Source organism: Kryptolebias marmoratus, linkage group LG12 (genome assembly GCF_001649575.2).
Source record: "Kryptolebias marmoratus isolate JLee-2015 linkage group LG12, ASM164957v2, whole genome shotgun sequence".
NCBI classification, from domain to species: domain Eukaryota; kingdom Metazoa; phylum Chordata; class Actinopteri; order Cyprinodontiformes; family Rivulidae; genus Kryptolebias; species Kryptolebias marmoratus.
Genome location: NC_051441.1, coordinates 1,852,701 through 1,874,804, shown reverse-complemented (window position 1 = coordinate 1,874,804; position 22,104 = coordinate 1,852,701). Strand labels below are relative to the sequence as shown.

General features: G+C 39.0%; 1 protein-coding gene across 8 annotated transcripts in view; it reads right to left on the bottom strand.

Moving 5' to 3' along the window:
* Positions 1 to 22,104, bottom strand: part of rbfox3a (RNA binding fox-1 homolog 3a) — a 562,538-nt gene that overhangs the window by 199,773 nt on the left and 340,661 nt on the right. For all 8 annotated transcript variants that reach the window (XM_017419378.3, XM_017419373.3, XM_025006644.2 and 5 more), the window contains one exon: positions 11,700 to 11,793. In XM_017419378.3, the coding sequence (XP_017274867.1) occupies positions 11,700 to 11,721 (22 nt within the window). In that variant the 5' untranslated portion in view covers positions 11,722 to 11,793. The remainder of the gene's footprint in view (positions 1 to 11,699; positions 11,794 to 22,104) is intronic.

Sequence of the window (22,104 nt, the reverse complement as noted above, 5' to 3'; positions counted from 1 at the left end):
CACAAAAACTGATAAATTTCCACCAGACATTTTCTTTCATTATATTAACTACCAGCTATAAACTAATATTTTCTAAATTTTTGGACAAAAAATTAAAGGTAATCTTGACCCAAAATTGGGGTGGGGGAGGGGGGATGTCAAGATTTTGTTGTGAGAAAAAACTGTTTAGTGTTTTACTCCTAGCCATTTTTTTTAAATGTTAATTAGTAATGTGAAAATTTACATTATCTTAAATATATTAACACAACCGGACAGCACTGGTATTTGAGCTTCAATGAAAGCGGTAATCAGATGAAAATCTGAATAACTTCCTGTCTCTGAAGGGCTGTTTTCTCTGCTTGAGCAATTAAAGAGAGAAAAAACTACTATTAGTAACACATATAGTGCATAAACATTCCTCCAAATCCAACGCAGAGGCACCAGGTTTCCACCAAAACACACAAATTACATGTTAAGGGAATATTGCTTTAGATGGTGTTTATATGTTTTAAAGAAATTAATGTAAATCCATTCAAGTACTGTTTACTCTTCAGTGAATTCAAATATTATAATACCAGAAGTCATTAAACACGTTTTTTGTTACAAGAAGCTCAACTGAAAATAGGGACAAAACACTAATAAACCACTAATTGGAAACCTAAGTTCAATTAAGCAGAGAATATTGCACAGTTTACCAACTTGTTTCACTCAAACTATGTTTTTAACATATTTTTTGTAATATTCGAAATAAACTAATAATTCTGATGATGTATATGTACAGCCCAGCTTGGATCCGGACAATTTTCTTAGTCATGGTATTGTGTGTTTCTGTTACTATAATTATTTCAGAGACATTAAGCTTGTAATTTACATTCATGTTAAAATGCTTCACACAGCGCAGTTAATGAATTAAACAAAAAACAATAAAGAAGTGAATGTTTTTTTGTAACAACAGGAGAGATTGTTTCGAAACACAAAGGTGAACAAACGCAGTGTTGCATTTAAAATGTCGGAACACAAGGCGAGTCAGATGAGGATGGACACGCAGAGGCAATAACAGTAAAGCAAACAGGCTACTGGCTCTGCTCCACTGCTTCTTGCCTCCCTGGTGATACATGCGAGAGATAACAGCTTAATTTCAACCTCAGCACTTTTACTGCACTGTCCAAGGCATTCACTGCATCAATGTATCAATGTACCACCATGCTAGTCACTCTCCACTGCGACAACTCACATTTTTTCTATGATGGAGGCTTTCAGAGCGGTGCCACGATTTGGCTCACACACGAGCCGCCCTTCTCTGATGGCTTTGGTCTTCGGAGACTCTGCGGGCTGTTTGTTTCTCGGAGAACAGGTCACAGGTCAGACTTTTGATTGAATCCCCCACACTGTGACGAGTGAAGGGAGGGGTGGAATAGTTCTTGATTTTTGCTGCAGAAGCTCTTCCCTCTGCAAAAACATTTCCTCCTTCACTTTGAAAAGCAGGTGCTGGAGCTACTTCAACACTCTGAGGAGTAAAATAAAACTAAATAAAGTAATAAATAATAAATGTAAAGCTCCGGGGAGTTGCCAAATGTTGCCAAAAAGACTTCTGTCATCTTTCACATTTAATAAGCAAGATCAAATCAACAAAATGATGCATTCATGTGCTTTAAACTAAAAAAAATTATTAATAAACTCTAGAAAATGAACCAGTACTGATTTTAATCATGCATCAAAAATGTTATAATGCAGACTTCAGGGTTTTCCTAAATTTTAATCAATTTTCACAAAAAAGAATGAATGAATGAAAGCAGAAAACTCTTGGAAATTAATGCTTCTTCTTATGGCCTATGCTGGTGTTTTTTTCCCCACTTGCAGCTCCTTACATTCATAGGGGAAAAATTATAAAAAGATTAAACCAAAATGAGCCTCCGGAGAGCTAACATGTCAGGTCCCAAATCACACATATCATAAACATGCATCTTTGCTAAAACTAATTGCTAAAACGTTTGTATTGTAAGCTTTAGCTTAGCAAACATAAACTGAATAAGATCTATTCCCAAAGCAAATAATGGATGATAAAAGAAGGTGCTAAAATAAATTACATTCATTGTAAATCCTCTGTCTATTTGCATGCATCATAATGTAGCTGATATGTCAGAAGCACACTGGCTGGGATTTCCTCCCAAAGCCCAAAACTGCGGAGCGCTGACCCGGAGTGGCAGCGGTGACGTGGCGAGCATGCCACACTGTTATTAACACTGACGTAAAGGACGCTGAACTGCAGCTGCCAGGAATGCCAGGGCCACGGAGGAACGCGGGCTCCAGAGGAGATCCAGCTTGCTGAGGCGTCATGGTGAGAAAACGAGCACATTGCACAACGCTCCCCGTCTGTGGGGGGTCACAGAGGGCAGTGTTTAAAAGGGCAAACATGAGTTGAATAAAGAGTGTGCTTTGTGGTGCATTTCTCTCACCCTACAATAAAAAAAAGAATGAAATAAATATTTGCTTACAGCCGCTGGATTGGTGAGATGGAATACCACAGAGCTGCATTTGAAACACAAGAATGCCTTTTTTCAGATGACAAGAACTGACACTTTTCGGATCTCTCCACGCTCGCCGTCCGCTGTTATGACAGCAGATCCTCTCACTCAAGCATCTTCACATGAGTAATGATCTCAGAGTGTAAAAATAACACAGTTATCCCACACCTTCACAGAGAGGAGAGCCACGGCAGCCCTTTGCAGGCATCTCCCCGGTTTTCCACAGGGAAGGAAAAATGAAATGTGCTTTTTATCATGTGTCATCAGCGTTCCTCATGCCTCTCCTCCCCCCTCTTTTCATTCATATCCATGCTGAACCCCCCCCCATCAAAAAAATATTGGCAAATGTTGTAATTACATGCCGAGTATCAGTGCCTTACATGGCTGGAGGCTTGGAGCAGTCCCGGGCCTGATATTTCAGCTTTATCATATTTTAGTTTTATTTGAGGACGGTGGCAGCACCGCGCCTCCAGTCAGCCATAATTGAAATGAGGGAAGGAAGATGTAGAGGCTGTGTGCCCCACTCCTTGTAATCAAACCCTTAGTCCTGTGTGCTTCACCATTTTTCAAAGTGAAATATCCTCACAATCTTTATAGTAATACACAGCGGGTCCTCCTCATGCCTTAGCCTGTGGGTAATTAGGCATGAGGAAGTGGAGTTTTTACATACAGTAGGAATGTTAAGGCCCCAAACCGGGCCTCTGATGCTCCAAGTCCACTGGAAGCATTCAATTAACTTCATGATCACATATATAACAACATAAGGCAGCTTTGTGGCTAATTTATAATTCTTGTTGTTGCTGGCGTGACATCAGTATTCAACAAGCAAAGCTATCTGTTTCCCACATCGGCTGTGTGGGTTGTATGTGAGACTCGTGTGTCAGCAGCCGAATAGAGAAAAAGTGAAGCCGGGGGGACTGATGGAGAAGTTGATGTATGATCCCTGGTGGCTGAGCTTGTTTGAAGCATGGAAGTGGGCAGGTGATTCGGAGGCGCCGGCTCTTTAAACAGCGTAATGAGCCAGAGAGGACGCCACCCCCCCTTTCCAAAGCCTCCCCGCTTCCTTTCCCATGTCCCTCCCCTCTCACTTTCCTCCCATCACAAACGCAACCAAACTTGGGAATCTGGTTGACAGGTGTTTGCTGAATTGATTCCTAAAATACAGTTTTTTTTATTTATCCAAGAACGAAAACTTAAGTTATTCCAAAATAAATGAAAAGCCCCAAAAAAACAGCCCCAAAGATAATTCTCAGTGACTGAAGTTAAATAGGTCAGTGAAAGTGACAAACCCACATCTGTCATCATCCCAGCAGCTCGTCAGCCTCTCTGTGCTCATTGTTGCCTCACACTTCACAGTTTGCTCCACCTTTTATTCAGAGATCTCACAGAGCTGCTCTTTACTGGACAAAATGAAGCAGAATCTGTCTGACTGGGCTACAATTTGTTCCGACACCGTTACACAATCATGCTCATTGTGAAATGTAACCTGCAGCTTTTGGAGTCTTTCCATCAGTAGTAATGTGTCTCAGAGACTTAATGTTAGTTAAATTTAAATTATTATTTTTTGGCTGTAAAAAACTAAGTCCAAACAACAAATCTCCTATTTGCACTGATTTAATGAATATTTGAAGCAAAGAATTTTGATCTTTAGGACTCTAAGCATTCATTTGTACAGATGCAAAACAGGAACATTTTAGATAAAACACAATTATTGTCATTCTTTCTTTGAAGTTTAGCAGTTGTTAGTTGTTTTAACTTATTTTTTGTTTTTTAAACATAATTTTGTTGCAACAAAAACCTCATTAATGTAAAATGATAGAACATGAACGTATTTATTTAAATTCAACAGAATTTAAATACTGCAGCTCAAAACAACTTGAGACTTATTCATTTGTTTAGAAATACAGTTTCTGGATCTGAAAGCATCCAAGTGTTTCAAAGTATCTGATTCTTGTTCTTGTACCTTCAAGGTGAGCTGCAGTTTATCCTGAAAGAACCTAAAATGTTGAAGTTGTTTGGTTAACATGATTATTTTAAAGGATTTTTTAAAGCCATTTTCAAAATAAAAATCCAGCTATATGATTTTGCTTTTTCTCCCCAATTATAGCATTCTTTTAAAAACACAATGTGCAACCATGTATCTGCAACAAAAAGCTTTTTAAAAAGGCTCCATCTTTTTCTTCTAAAGTGATCAGGAAGACTAACAGAGTGATAAATCCCTGACAACTTCCTGTTACATCAGTGTAACGATCAAAACAGCCTTTAATTTAGGAAGATCGGGGTCAACTTTAATGTGGTTATTGTCTCAGAGGAGTTTCACATATTTATTCATCTAATGAAATTGATTAGAGCTGTCCTCCTTAGATTCTTTTTGCACTGCAGGCTTTGTGGAGTTTGTCCCCCTGCTCTCTGTGGTGCTGCAGCTCCACCAACACACAGCCTGATGACACTCCAACAGGTCTGCACACGCAGGGCCATGAAGGGATGAAGAATGACAAAATGAAAGTTTGTATGCATGGTAAATCTGTTTACATATAAAAAGGGATGCCATTCCGACGCGGGTCCTCATGTACAATTTACAGTGTGTCTGTTTGCAGACATATTTTTTGCAGCGCCGAACAGAACAGCAACTGCAGCTTGAGGTGGAAACAAAGACGAGGGGGCACATGGAGGAGAAAGATGGGCTCCAAGCCGTCTATGCAGCGTTTCATTGCTGCTGATAATATATAAATGCATGCACACATGGATGCTGCTCGTAAATGAATAAACACATACATCAATTTCAAAATCCAACACATTTGAATTTCAAATGCAGCTGCCCCCCCCCCCCCTCCACTCCACCACACACACACTTCTGTTTTTTTTTGTTTTTTTTTTACGATATGTCTCATTTCTCTTGTGGAGATATAAAAAAAGAAAAGGCTGAGAGGAAAAATTAGAGGGGTGGGAGAACAAATGCTGTATGGAATTTGAGATTATGTATCTGGTTTGTGTGTTTCCCTCCTGTTTAAATCAAATGTGTGGGGGCTGTGTAGCCGTGGGCTTGTTGTTGGTGACAGTTTCAGTGTTTCTTGACTTCCCTCCTCCCCCTTTTCAACGACAGTCCTGAATTGAGAAGCTGGGTGGAACGGGTTGTGGGCTTCTGGCGGAGGGTGAATTAAATAGTCACTCTCCCTCCCATTTCTCCCCCTCTCTCTCCCTCTCTCTGTCTCTCGCACTTTCTCTTTTTTTCCAGTGGCGTTTAAAATCAATTCATTCAGTGGACTGCTGACACAGCCCGGCCCAGAGAGCCCAGGATTTATGGCTCCCTCTAATGGGCATGCTCTGAACCAAAGCCCTGCCGTCAGCACAATCCTGCCAGCCACCCGTCCACCCCGCTCCCTCACTCCATCTACCTTTTAAAGACGCAGGCATCCTTCCTCTTTTCTCCCTCTGCTCCTCCTCCCCTCTTTTTCCCATCACCCCTGTGCTGGCAGCAGAGGGCCCCTGAAAACACTATCAGGACCTAACAAAGTGAAGCTATCGGAGTTACCAGAGAACCATTGAAACTAAATGCAATGCTTTGCATTCTTCTTTTTTCTCTTCAACATGGTAAATGTTTCCTTTTTTTTGTATTTACACAGAAACTGATTTCTGAAGAATTTCCTTAATCTTTCTCATGAGCATCATTTGAAACGTGGTGCTTGTCAGAAATGCAAAATGTTTCTTTCTGCAGATTTTACTTCAGACATGTTGCATTTTTTTATTTATTTTTTGTATCTACAGGAACTTTTGTTGTCTTTACTTCTGACGTACAAATTGTGTTTTTAGCAACATGCACAAATACCTGTTGTCTGAAACATCCTGTGTGCAGCACGGGTGTTGGCAGAAACATGACGTTTTATTTGTTTTGATGTTTTCATGGATGTAGAATTGCTTGAAGAGAAATAATCTTCCATTACTTGAGAACAAGCTTTTTATGACTGCAGATGCTGCAGTTTTTCTCATGTGCAGTGCAGCATGTTGCACCACTGTCTGCCTACAGGATTTCAGACTAAAGAAAGTCTAGCTCTGTGCAGCTTTTGTATATTTATGTTTTGCAGCCATCAAAGTTTCTGAATGGGAGTTTGGGGTGGTGGATTTTAATTTGCTTGGAATTGGCAATGTTGCCACTAGATGCCACTAAATTCTGCACACTCCATTTTAAAATCCACCATAAATTCAAACCCAGTGTTTTCTTGTTGTTTATGTGTTTTTGCTTTGTTTGTACTTCACTTCTACACAAACATCTAAAGCAGCAAAGCGTCCTCAGATTAAAGTTTAAGCAGAGCTAATGTTGAAAGGTGGCTGAAGCCAGCCGAGCTGCAGCCATTAAGAGCAGACTCTACATTTTCAGGAGTTATAGAAAACATGCAAATGTACAGAAACAATTAACACTTTAATGTGCATTTCACTGGAAATTTAGATGTTGTTTTTCCCTTAAATCTTGATTGTGAACAATACCAGATAAGTAAGGTACATTTCTCTGATTTTTTACTCTTTAAGCAAAAAAAAGTAAAAAGTATTGAAAGAGCTAAAAAGTAATTTAACTCTTAATCAGTATATCAGTCAGAATAAATTTTTAATCAGATTTTTAAGGGTGGTGTAAACAGGAAGAAGAATACATTCAAATAATCTGCTCTGCACAAAATGTCTTTGTGAGATGCTCAAACAATGAGTAAAAGAATAAAATTAGTTTCAGAGTTAGAAACACAGACTGCATCTACACTGTTCTAGATATTTTGTTAACTGATACTTTTGCTTTATTTGAGAAAAAAACGAACACTAAAACTACCCATAGCACACTGACAACACCACCTAAACAAACATAACAATGCAAAGAAAAAAAACATTCCAAGTATTCTCCCAAAACATCTAAAGCTTGTCCTCCTGATAAGAAATAAAAGATAAATTAGCCTCGACTCAACTAAACAGCCGAAGGTTTAGCTGGGTGAAATGGTAATCACACCTGTATGTTCTTGATTTTACTCTTTTATTTTATGATAAAATCGGGCACCTGTGAGTGTGTGAGTAATTAAATTTAAATTCCTACAAAAGTTAACTTGTGAACTTGTTAAATTTTTGAACGCTCAGTTTCAAATTGGTACATTCAGAAAGAGGAGATCCCTCACAGTGATCTTTGCCGTGACTTTTTTTCTTGTTTTGGCAGAAGAGAAAAAAAAAAAACTGAGCAGTAATGGTTTTATCTGACTGTCCTATTTACAGACAGCAGGAGGCAGCCTGTGTGTCATTGAGTTTACCTGTTCATTAGAGAAAGGAGCAGGGAAAGAAAAAAACATTTCCAGGATCATTGTTTTTACTTGATTCAACCAAAATGAACCAATGTTTTTATATTAAGTTTCTTCTTTTTACAGTTTAACAACCAAACTCACTTTTAAAAAAGTTGCATTGTGAATAAATGTTTTCACAACTCAGATTCTATGAACACTTGTTTCAAATATGTAATCATACAAAAAAGTGTTTATATTAAAATACATGCATCTATCTGTCTGAAACTATTTTTAGCACAAGCAAAAACTAAATAAAAGAACCCTGAAAACTCGCCTCTGCACCCACCAGCACAAAGATTTATATATAAAAAGGATCATGACCTGAATTGCAATGACAACATGAAGTCACTCCTGCGCAGCACTTGATTTGAGTGAGTTAGCCGGTCTCTGAGTGCGTTTCTCTATTGTATTTATATCTGTGAACACAAATTGCTTCCCTACACTTGACCCTGTTATATCCTCAGGCAACCTGGCAATTTGCAGACAAATACAGACCTTTAGTGCAGCCCCAAAGCCTCTAACTTACATCCTTCTCCATATTCCAGCTGTGCTCTGCAGCCTGTCAAGGCGGTATGGGCCCTGAATTAGCCTCCCATTACAGCAAGGCTCCAGCTCCCCCTAAAGTTAACCATTACTGACCATTTGGCATGGCTTCATTATAAAGCCATGCATGTAAAATCAAGCCATGGTCCCTGGCCGTCACATTCAATTTCAAAATACAATCCCCAACCCCGCCTTCCCTGAATCTCCATCTTTCTCTCTTACTTAAGCTCAACCTTCTCCTTGTTTCATAAAATATGATCTGATTAGAAATAGATTACACACCTTGTTAGCAGAGCGTTTCATATTTGATGCAGTGGTGCTTTAAGACGAGCAACCAGCTTCATGATTCAAAGCGATTGTGGCCTTGTTCTCTGGCCTATTTGTTTAATAAGCTCTGCTACATCAGTGGGCCTTTTAAGTGAACACACTCCCCTGCAGCAACGACGAAAGATCAATACCCACACCTGTAAAAAAAAAAGAGGAATACGGCCAAGGATTTTCTCCTTCTATGGAAAGAGGGGCGAGGTAATCAGTAACAGTTGTAGTGTTTGAGAGCAAATCCCAAACAGGAAGCAGCTTTTATGTGCTGACCTGTAGGGAGAGCTACAGGTCCGCTGTGAAAAATTCAGCGCCGATTAGTCCAGGGCAGAGCTTTTCAAATTTTCCAATCCGTATGCAAATAGCATATTATAAACAGGAAAAAAAAGCAAGGCAGAGTCTTTGAGGGTAAATGAATTCATTATAATCCTCACCTCATCTGCTCGCTGATGGAAGACGTCTCGTGTAATTGCTGATGGGGGAAAACCTACTGTACTCTGGGTGCTAAGATGTGGGAATAATACTGCGTCATACTGCCTTAAAATGAAAATAATACTCCCCATTTACCAAGAACAAAGTCAATGTAAGAGGGTATAATGTAATATTGTGCTTGAAGAAAGTGATTATCATTTAGTGAGTCCGTGAGCGGTGGTTGACAAGGCCTAAACTGCATAAAAACTCTTTTCTTCCATTTTTCTTATTACATCGTGATTAAACAAACACTCCTAACCAGTGGCCACTGCAGCAGCAAATTACTGCAGAACAGCCCCATATTGCCAGTTTTAAGCTCAAGTGTTTATTCCTATAATCAGCCATATGCAGTACCTGTTGAGAAAGTAAACAGCCAAATCTATTTGATTAAACTCTTACATCAAACCGTTTGAAGAGTCTTGTCTTTTTCCTTCCTTTGACTGTTTATCCTTTTGTTTCCTGCTCAGCATTAAGTTCGATCCCTCCGCCTACACCCACCGCAGTCTCAATGGGTGGCAACGGGGGAGGCATAACACCCACCAGCTACACATGGGGGTCACAGGAGGTCCATCATTATCAAGCCACAGTGGTGATCATGGCAATAATATGGAACTATAACCGAGCAATTAGACTAATGGAAAACGTCCCTATTTCTCCTGGTGTTCTGCAGTGAGACGCGCCGCATACCCCGCGGGCCCCCCCCCGGAGACGACGCCGGAGATGTGAAGTGGAGAGGAGGTAATGGTGGAAACCCATTGATCCTCACTGCCACCTGCTATATGGCTCCGTGGAGGACGGGCGGGGTGGCAGAGGGCTTCATCTGGGGAGAGATCACACCGACACCCCGGCTCTCAGCCATATGGATAAGAGTCTTTTTCCAGTCTCGCGCTACTTAACCAGCACACATTAGCACAATATGGCCGGATAGGGGAGAGTAAGGCGTGCATACATGCAGCCTTTATCACAGCAAGAGTGCTTCCACGCCGAAAGGGCGTGAAGCTGTTAATTCAGAGTCTGGAGCGACTGGCTTCTTGGAGGAGGCCAGGTGAGAAAAAGGACAACTAAGACACTGAAAATGTGTCAAAGCATCACAAAAACTGACCACAGGAGTCTTTATAACCAAAAACTACTTGTCTACATGGCAGAAAAAAAGACACGGGTATTCGACCCATTGGCTTTTAGGTAAAAAACAAAAAAAGAATGAAAAGTTTTCAAAAAACTTTGATTTTAACAGGACAGCTTAAAAAAATAATCCTGGTTTATTTTAACCTGACCTCTTTGTGCTTTCAGCCTGTATAAATGTAAAAAATAAAAAGAAGTTGGAAAGCTTTGCCTCAATTGTAAAAAAGCACATTCGATGCACCAGAACTCCACTGCTGGTCCCTGTGCAGCTAAACACAACAGCAGTTTAGGCATTTTCTGTGTTTACTTTTCAGCTGAAGTCTGACACAATAAGATTCATGAAAAATTCATGTTTCATTGGAAGCTCACGCTACTTTTCCAGATATAGCTTTTTGTTGTTTTGCAGGAGTTTTGACAAATCTCTGTAGCAGAGGTGGCAAGTGCAAAGCTGCCATGACCTATGGTGTCAGTGAAATGTTTTAACTTTCACTAAATAAAAACACCACAATATATGATTACATTGCACTTCTCTGTCATGCATGATTTAAACACATTTTCAGTGCAACTCAACATCATTTCAGTGATAAGAAAACTGAACCTTGTGAATTGTTTTTGCACCCAAGTCTAAATAAAAGTGAACCAAAAAAATGTTAGTTTGAAAAACCGTTCCCATAGTTTGGAAGAATGCAGAGGCTCTGATTTGTCTGTTTTCTTTGGAGGATGTAGTGCCCTAAACAAAAACTAAAATACAAAATATGCACACAGGGATTGTGATGTTCGGATTACTGCTGAATCATCTCCATATCAGCTGCACAACTCGGACATTTGTTTTTAGTGCTTATCACAATTTAGCTGCTTGAAAAGTTTTTATTTGCATATCTGACGTTGGTGTAAAAACTAAAGTCAATTTCTTAATGGAAAGGATTCTCTTACAGAACAGATGCAATTTTTAGCACAATCTTCTCCTAATTGTTATAACCTCATTGTCTTTTTTGCCTAAAGAGAAACCATTTCCTTGTAGCTAAAACCAATTGCAAAAGTCCAATTTCACCAAATGTATTACAGGAGGCGTTTGTGCCCCTATCATGTGCAATAATGGTGCCAGTTTGATTTTATTTCAAAAGTCCTATTTTCATCTTGAAATGTCAAGTTTTTCTTGACATTTCCACTATATTTTTGATTTGCTTTTGTTTCAATATTCTACAGAGTTGCCGATCGTATTTGATTTCACACATCTACCTTCCTGTATTAGCTGTCAGTGCGCTCGCCGAATCAGCTGTCATCCTGATATCAGGCTTTAAAACCCAAAACTCAAAAGCAACGGTAACTTTAACACTGTGGCTCTGTCTGAAGGAACAGTTAAAGTTAAGCCGAATTGTTTTTGTGTCATGGTGTGAAACACGAGCGTCTGAGGGTGTTGTCGGGGTCTGACCTGCCCAGCTGGGGGTCTCCATGTACGGGTGAAGCCGGACGGCCTGGAGCTGGGTCACTCGACTCGCTGCTGCTGCCACAGGTGCTGATGAAGCCTGCAAGAGAAGACGTGACGTTCCTGTTACAGCACACACAGGAAACACTGCTGTGCACAAGCACTTATTAGCAACAATGCACTTAAATCATTATACCTAAAATAATATAATTGTAAAAACATAACCTGAAAGAAAGCAGTTTGTTTTACTCAATAAATAAATCTGACTGTCTCACTCTAATGACTGTGACATTGGCTCAGATTTGTTTTGTTTTTATATTAGTTTGGATTGTTGTTATTGTCACCTTTAAACAGAAAGAATCTGTAGTTTCGGGCTGTATTTACTTCTGTCAGCAGATACCAGGAGTATTATGGGATGCTGCTCTTTAAAACAAAGTCAGTGAATTAGCTCAGAACAAACAAGTGAAAAAAGTTAATAATTATTTTAAGCTGATTTTTACTGTTCCATAGATGAATAGAACATGTCGAGCCACTATTCGGAGCCATCAGACCATTACTGCATTTTTTTAATAATTCTGAGAACCACTTAAGAAAGTACTCCCCTTTTGTCAACCACAAACCTGCGGTTTATATTACAGTTTATTTAGGGTTGTTTCAAGTTCCTAAGACTGTTTTTGTTTTTCTTATTTCCCAGCACCATCTACGGTACTGTGATGGGTTGAACATATGAACACAACACCAGAACATACCTCACCACTATAAATCAATGTAAAGAATTTAAACAACGCTTTAAATTTGACTTTTCATATCATACAGTTTGTAAATGAAGTCTTTCTGACCCTTCTTTCCTCTCGCTGACCAGTTATGCTGCATTAATTTAACTTTGAAACAGGATGTTGGACTTCTCATCAACTAGCACTAGCACACGTGGCAGCATGACAGGTTTGGGGTTAGCACTGTCACAGGTCACAGGTCTTTCTGTGTGGAGTTTGCATGTTGTCCTCGTGTTTCACCTAAGATCCAGTAAATAAATACGAATTCTGTTTACTATAAAAAACTGTTTGTTGTTTTTTCCCCCTGAAAAGAAATTGTCCAAAAGCTTCTGACAGGGAATTAAACTTCTTGCAGGATTTTCTTTAAATTCCATGTTGCCATTAAATGCAGCAGAACATCAAAGATAAAACACAAACAACTTCAGCGGTCATGACTTCCTGCACACAAGTCATTGTAGCCAGGAGTTCTTCTAGGCAGCACAATGTGTGTAAAACAGTAATTCAAAACTAGGAAATTTTGATAGAAAAATTTAAAAGGTTGCCAATGTAGCTACTGCCTGAAATTCCACCATTCATCAACTTTCTTTTCTAAAGCCCAACAGGAATTTAAGATTCTAATCTGACAAAATTCTGATGCTTTAATGTATAAACTGTACAGGAAGAGTAAAAAAGAACCTAATTTAAAAAGGAATGTTATAGCTGCTGTTAATGGCTCATTAGAGTAACCATGGTAACCACACTGTCTGTCACTTCCTGACAGCACTCTTAATGAGGAAGCATACAAGAACAGAACACAACATAAGCCTTAAACAAGCAGTTATCATTTATAGTGAAAGAACTGACCATCACACATGGATATATTTTATGTCTACAGTGTCTTATGTAGGAGACAAGTTAACACAAGCCTTCACTTCCTGTTTTGAAGTGAAAGGTTTCAGGTCAGACACAATGGAAGTCAATGGGAGTTTGGGTGTCCTGCACTCTGGGGGGATCTGAGAGAAACACTGAGTCAAAAAGGACAAAAGCCTAAAAACCATTGAAAAAAGAAGAATTTGTTTGAAAAATATTTGGAACATTTAGACAGCTGAAAAGTTCAGGTGTGGTAACCTTCATACTTTAGACGAAACATTTTGTGGTACAATTACAAACATTGTAAAACTTAAACTGTGATTGTGCACAAACAGTTTAAAAAAATCAAAATGCCATTTCAGACAAGAACAAACTTTTAATGACTTGTTTAAAATCTGTGGTGTATGTCTGAGATATACAGCTCCAAAGAGGGATGAGTTTTCTTGATGATTTTTCCAACATATTACTGTTGTCTATGTTAAAAATGTTCAGTTTTCTGCAAATTTTGTCTAAGCCTTACAATATACTATTACCAACAGTCTAAGCACACTATTCCCAATTAAGTCTAAAGTTTTAATGTAACCTTGATGCATTTTTTGTAGAGTTAGAGTTATAAAAGTGCTTTAATGCTCATCTGTTGATGCTCCCCTATTGAAAGGCATTTTGTTTCACCCGTTTACTCTCACTGGAAATGAGGGAATCCAGCCTGTGGACAAACAGATTTAAACGGAAAACATGGCTTAGAGGGATTCATTAGATATACTCAAAGTCTATATTTTGTTCTTCCCAAAGCAAGTTTTTAAAGTTCACTGAAATATAAACAACACACTGGTTTATATTGAGAGTGTAGCCCAAGATTTATTGAGTCGAGCCTGATTTTGAGTCAAACCTAAAACCATGTTTTTACAGCTTTTCTTTCTGAGGCACAAATCAAACCAGAGGAAAAGCCCATGAGATTACATTGTCCTGTGGGAGCTCCCACATTTGCATTTGCTATGTTTATGATGTACTCTGTTTATTGGAGTTCTAATTAAGGTATAACTTTCCAGCAGAAGTAACAAGTTAGCTCATGTTTCTCTGAATTTAGTGCTGTTTAATGTGCAGCGCATGTAGAGAGCTTTAAGTTTGAACACTTGTAACTACGGTACCTTTGTGTCTGAATATGGAATCAGCTGTCTTTGTATTTTATCCTGAGAGCAGACGTGAACGCCAGCTCCACAGCCCTTATAGAAGGCGCATATATCAGAGTGTGAGAGCATGTTTCTGCCTCAGTGTGTGACTGTTCCCATAAAGCCGGAGCTTTTCTGCTGACTTGTGTATCTTCGCAGGCCTCAGGTTGGCTGTTGCCCAGCAGCCCAGCCGGTGAACCGCAGAGAGAGCGCATTGATTTCATCCCAGCAGAAATCCCTTCTCCTGGTTCCCGCCTCCCTACCCCGCCCAGCACCTGATTAAGCATTTGCAGGGAACCATGCCAACACAATTTGTCATTTATCAAAAGTAATTAAAAGCAATTTCTTTTCTCTTGTTGATTGGGAATTGACTAATTGTTGAGTCGGTGAAAACGGGGGAATAAATAAAACGGAGAAGGATGAATTTTACATAAACTCAGAGGAAAACATAAATGCTGTAAAACGAGGGCCAGACATCTGGCTCTGTGATTTTCCTCAACATGATTATGACTGCAAAACCGAAACAGTTGTTGAGTGCATTCTGATATACAGCCCATAGGCAGTAAATAATATATTAGAAACAGCATATTGACTAGCCGACTTAAAAGGGTGTTTTCTCTTCATGTTGTGTGAACACACGAGTGGGAGGAAAATACAAACACTGGTTTGGTTACTTGTTAGAAGAAAATGAAAAAAAAAAAAAAATCACCCTCTCTTTCGTGCCAATAGAGATATTTGAGTTGGTAAAGACCAACACCTCAGTCTGAGAGGAAAACAAGAATGAAGGTACAAAGAAGTGAGGAGGGGAAGCTGAAGCTACAGCAGAGGTTACAGTTCGTCTATCCAATGAAACCAAGCAATACCATCTCAACATTATCGGTAACAACCTCTGAATGCACCATTACCTTCTATGAGGGCAGAATGAAATGTCAGAATTGATTCGAGAGGGGAGGGTTGAGATAAAAGTGGCCAGTGGAGTTGACCATTTTGTTTCAGTGGCCCTTTATTTGGCATCCCTGGATCATTAGCAGGCGGCAAAAAGGGAGCTGGAGCAACATGAATGAGGCGTAGGCGGCCGTCCTGCGTGTCTCTGGTGACAACATGTGGGAAAAAAAAAATCCTTCACACACAAAAACAAAAGCAGGAATCCAAAGCAAAGCGGATGGAAATGCCAAAGGAATCGTTTAAATTTCCCTCAAGATGGTCAATAACTTCAGCTGCACAGATTCCTGACTTTGCAATGAGTGGACAAAAGAAATTATCCTATGCTTTGTCAACAGGTTTAATCGCTGCTTCAATGAGACGTTATGAATATCCCTTTAAAGGCTGCAGATGGACAAGCTGTACTATCACTGCCAGGGAATACAAAAATAATTGGGCAACAGTGGAAGAAGTGTGCACTCATGTCTCAGCCGAGACAGTTCAGAATCTCTAATTGAACCTCTTATTCTCCTGCCTTTTGTTTACATTCCCATTCATCATGAAAAAACTCACTTATGCTCTCTAACGTGTATGGTTATTAATGTTCTAATTATGATTTTCCCCCCCAATCTTTTGCCTTGCTATTTGGGTGATGTATGTTTGAACAACACTGCGAGTCCCCCTGGAAATGAATGCAATAGCACACCTTCTCCTGGGAGCCATCTGATGGAGAGGGAAAGCTTGTCACCGTTTGTCTATACAAGGGGATTTATGCCAGCTCAGTGAGCATGTGCGATTATCTACTGTCTTTGTTCGACATGCATTTTAAAGCTTAAAGTTCTTACTGGCTGAAAAAGAGATGCAGCTTCTCTGGCTGACAAGCAAAGCCACAGAAAATGTCCAGAGAAAGCCATTTACCTTTGTCCAGCTGTTTTGTTTTTTCCTTTGAGAGGCTATAGGTACAATAGCTTTACAAGTATGAGATAACATCAGTGCGCGCCTTGAGAAGCTGCTGCCGAGAGGCTGAGAGGGTCCTGTACTGCCTCAAGCTATAAGTGTTCTTCAAAGCTTTTCCTCAGAGCACTATTACAAGAGCACAAATTAGGCATAAGGCATGTCGGTGGCACACCCAGCCACAGCACACACAAAAGAAGGAGAAAATGAATGAAAAAAAGGTTTAAAAAAGAAGGCAGAAACGCAGATGACAGTGAAGAAACGGAAGGCGTCATAAAGTGTGGGAAATAAGCTCTCACTTTCAAACGTTTACGGCAGCTCAAATATCTGATGATACCTCTCATAGCTTTTAATCTTTAATGTGAAAAATTAATCATCCCATTCATTATTTTAATAGCTGTCATTTTTCTCTCCCCAAAGTGATGATTTATAACCATTAAGCCCTGTGTAGGCTTGTGTGAGAGGGATTTATCGTAATGTTTGCACCAGGTAGCCTCCAACCATATTTCATTACTCTGACAAGCCATTAAAATGCCCTGGTGATTAAACAACAGCTCTGAGGTCAGTGTGTAAAGCTGTTTCTTTACCCATGCTGGAGCGCAGCAGCGCAGGCGGGGACCGGTCGCCTAACAAAGCCCTTTTCCCCTGGTTCCCTTCAGACTGGCAATCGGAGTTATAGATCTCTATCTGTTGTTGTGTGCGAAGGCGACAGGGGCAGAAGAGAATAATGTACATGCACAAAGGCTACGATAAAATAAAGAAAGGGGCTATTATGGCTGTTTTCCTTTGTGGTTTGAGACTGTGATAACTGTGCACTTACAGGAAAAACTCTGCACTCAGATACTCTCACGTTCATCCATCTGTAGAGCTCACCGTGTTCCTCGAGTCGTTTTACAGCAGCCTCATGCTCCTTTGAACTACTTACTTCTCTTCTGCACTAATTTCTCAATTACCAACTTTCTACTTATCGCAACACCTGGAGCATCATCTTTACCTGACCATCCATCTTTTTTTTTTTTTGAGAAATCAAGACATTATGCTAAAAATGATATCTGCCTGCAAATTTCCTAAAACAGATAAACGGTCAGTACACAACAACAAGCTCGGATGGAAATAATGGATTACATTACATTTACAGCAACAAAACAGCCTTGAGCATTATTTCAGGGTGTGATAATATTTTTTACTAAATTAAGTCTTTTTAGAGGTATTATCCTTGGCCAGCATTTTAATTGCATCCATTATAAACTAAAACAAAGAAAAAGTGCAATTGAACACGAACATGATTCTTGGTCACAGTTACAAGAGTTTTTGGGTCACTAAGAGTGAAAATGAATGTTTTTCCTAAATATGGAGAAAGCTGCTTTTAAAAAGATTCCTGCTAGAACACATGCAGCTAGCTAATTTAAACCACTTTTTAATAGACAAGTATCTGCTGAAGAATTGTGGGTATTCAGCCAAAGAAAAGAGACTCGCATGCCAACATCAGATTAGCAGAGAAGCACTATCCCCCCTGAGCCACAGTCACATACAATGCTGGCTAAAAAGAATGAAGAGCAAAAGGGAATATTGTCGAAATTTTATGCATAAGGAGGAAAATTCCCAGTCCAAGTGCTCAGGTGTTCCAGCAACCTGCAGCACACAGTCTCCTTCGATCTGACTGAAGGAAGCTGAAGGAGCTGGGGGAGGGTTGAACTGCCTTCATATATGTTCGTGTCTAATGTCCTGAGCCCAATGAGCTGGATTGATCACTGATGCCACTTTTGACAGTGACTGACAGCGCCTGTAATTGCTGTGTTTGCTTTGGGAGAAGAGCAAACAACCATGGCGGTACCGTGCGTTTGAAACATGCTGGCATTTCTCAATTACCCAGAAATCCAACTCTGGATTGCATTATCGTGAACAATGGTCATGGTCTGCCTGAATACCCGAGTGCTGTTAGCCATTTGACTAATGGAAGGGATCAGTTCCATTCATGACATGATGGTGTCATGACAAAACAAACACCTGCTATCATTACAGAGTGCCGTTTGAACACAAGCACTTGTAACTGATATCCAACTCTCAATTCTGCATTTTTTTCCACATTATACCAGTTTACCATTTCATAATGTGATTTCTCAACTTTATAAAAATTGAAATGGGTCCTTTCTTCAACAGTGAGAAGTTTGGCATAAATACAGAATATGCAACAACGCTGTCGGGAGGAAATGCGAAATAAGCATAAAGAATGTATAGTTAAATACCAAAATCAGCAGAAAAAGAAGCACTAATTGTGCAAACTTTGAACAAGTTCACAAGATATCTAATCATGAGTAATTACAGATGCATTGCTGTGTTGAAAATTTGTCTCTTTATTAGTTTGAACTTTGTATTTAAATATAACAGTATAGTATATTGAAGAAGATATATAAGAGTATAGTTTAAGGAGTAAAATAAATCTAAAAAGCCTTGAGATTTAAGATAAAGCCTCTGAATTTTCTCAGGTCACATAATAGTGGATAAATTGTTTGATATTATATTTTTTAGCATTAGTCAAATATTGTCATAGTTTTTCAGCTACCAATATAATGTAGACAACATTAAACAATTTAATAAACATTATTAAAACATCTTAACAAGTTCCTATCCCTAATATTCAGTTAGGTTTTTACCTGTTTTGATATTTGGCATAAGTGAGGTACTTTATGTTTTTATTTAAGACTTAAAAAGACTTTCTAATTGGCAAAAGTGAAAAGAAAGACTTCTTGAAAAGTTCCAGTGCAACACTACATTGTTTATTTCCTCTCAGTCATGTTGGATGTTCCCACAGTCGGCAAAGAGCCAATCCAAACGCTTGAACTGAGGTTTCATTTAGTCAGTTTGGCATGTGGTCACCTGAAAAAATACATGTTTTGACTCTCATACTGACTATTAGGTGGAATTAATGATGCTGCTATTCCAATTGTACCTTTAATTTTTATTATTGAAGGCAAATATACAATAATGCCTCATGTCTGTGAGTGTTAAATTGTTTTTAGTGTAAGCAAAATGGCTTCTAAACCAACAAATTTTACTGAAACTCTCAGAAAGTATGATTAATAGTTTGTGGTAGTAGCTGAGACTCATCCCCAACACCTTCACTGAGTGCTATCACATCTCAAAACATCTCATAAGTAAGGTTATCTTAATTTAAACTGCAGCATGAAAAGCAGCGGGAGATATGCATTCCTTCGAGGGATGCTAGGCTTCAATTTAATTATAAGTTTACCTAATTATTTTAAAGATTAGATAAACCCCAAATAGATGTTTTCCTACAGAACACATAAATATGTTTAAAAAATTACACTCTCTTTCCCTGCTGGTCATGATGTGTTAAAACATATTAAAGAGCAGAAATATATATAGGCAGATAGATGGGACATCAGCATGTGTTGTTAACATTTACAGCTCCTGTTCCTGAGGGAGACAAGTGATCATCAGTGAAATCACTCTACTAGATTTGAAAGCTCGAACTAAATATTGGAGCGTATACCACAGGCAGTGATTTCTCCCGTTTTATTCCTCCTCACCACTGAAGCTTGGATCTACTGTGCATGATTGTTAAAACATCCTGTTTCTGCTCACTACAACAATCTAACATTGTGACAAAAACAGAGGAATCACTGCAGAGGGAAATTAGTATTCTAATGTGTCTAATGTCTCGTGTTTGTTGTGTCCCTGATGAGAAGCAAAAAAAATAGCGCTAATTTGTAATAGATATCAATATTCACGACATTAAAAAGTTAATTACCACAGAAAATACAACAGTGATAAACAAAATATAAGCCATTTCTGCAGATGACTGTCGTTCCTGCCAAACAAAAAAAAAAAAGCATTTTTAGTATCCAGATGTACTTGCGAATGCATGTGGAAGAGGAGGAAGGATATTTGTAATTCTTTTTTTTTCTGCAACTTAGCAAATTTTCATCCATCAGCAAAGCACATTAAATCACAGCTGGTCAGATGTGAGAATCCTGATGCTCTGCTTTAGACATGAAACAAACGAGTGCTGAAATGAAAGCAGCTCTTAGTGCTGTGGAAATTCGGCTCCTACAAAACTCGATTAAAAATACATGCCCAAATGAATCTTGGTGGTGATGACAACTTTTACCATATTCTTCTTGAACTTTTAATGTACCCAGCCCTGACTTCAAAGAGAAAATTAAATATTAAAGCTATTATCTAAGCTGTTCCCAATATTATTCAAGCATAGGTTATTTATATAGCACTGTAATAATTATGTTATATAAGCCAGTTTTCCTTTTTGAGCCAACGTTATAATCAGGAGGTGGCTGGTTTGTAGTTTTGCAACCTAAAACGAGTAACCTAATTTATATATTTGCTGCAGTAAACCCAACAAGATCTTGTAGATTTATTACAGCAGTCCTAGCTGGAAATGTAAATATATTTATGATTTATGACTGCAGGGAAATAGATCATGTTTAATACAGTGGATGTAAGGAGTAGCTCACTTTTTGGCAGAAGACTGTGCATACTCAACATAATTTGTGCGTTTGCATTAAAATAAAAACAAACTGAATTATTCTATGCTCTGATTGAGAAGAATCACAGTAAATCTGGTCTACCTAATGTGGATCACCACTGTTTACCCACCAGTGAGACGGTAAATACTCTGGCTGACATTTGAGCGAGGTTAGTGTGCTCAGAGAGCAAAACGGAAGTGGAGGCTCAGATGAATTTGTCTGACAAATGCTCCTGGAGTATGTGTTGTCGACTGTGCTTCGGCGAGGCCCTGGACTGGGATTTGAGTGTGACTGAAGCCAAGCAAAGCATGCCAGATCACTAATTGCACAATTTAAAACCAAAGTCTCTGGCAGCTTGTCATTTGAAATGGAGAGAAGAGCCACTGCTTAATCACTGAGCTCAACATAGATCTGCAAGGCTCTCCACCAAGGAGCCCCAGAGGCACATGGCTGAAGTTCAGTGTCAACAGCCAAAGCAAAGGCAAATGTGATTGGCTCGTTTCTGCCGCAGCTGTAATTGAGGCCATTTTATGACAAGGTGCATGCCTGTGATTGGATGGTTAAATTGCTTCAAATGTTGGTGCATTGGCAGTGACTTTACATTCATTTAATGGTTCATATGAGCAAGCAACTGTTGCTCACAGTTGGTGGTGCGCAGTAGTTTGTCTGCTGAATTGGAAATCTCTTATAGCACTGGACAACTGTGGGGCTATTATGTAATTAAACTTTACATTCATTTGGATCTTGGTACATTTATCTAAGCTTAGGCACTTTTTCCTCCCTTCTTACCCACATTACATGCATTCGTGGATTCAGTAAAAAAAGCATCCATCTGCTGCCTGTAGGATTTCAAACTGCACCCATCTCAGGTCTCTCCTACTTCACTCAATTTTAAAGAGGAATTTCCACAAATAGGAGAACTAATCTCAACACTTCAGTTCTGAAACAGAAAGTGTACATTTTAAACTGACAAAATGGTGTTCACAAGACTGGAAGACCAGTGGGCAGAGTTGAACCTTTGTCCTGCTAAAGGTTATGGAAAAAAACTGCATTAAAACAAAACTAATCAAGATGTTCTTGTAAAACAGCTTAGGAAGAAATAAAAATTTATTTACAATTTATTTATAGTGTCTTCTCTTTGGACTTAGTTCTAACGTACGTGACTGAGAAGGGTTTTTATTTTTCATATATTTCTATGTCACAAAAAACAGCTGAAGCTTGATGACAGAAAAAAAAAACA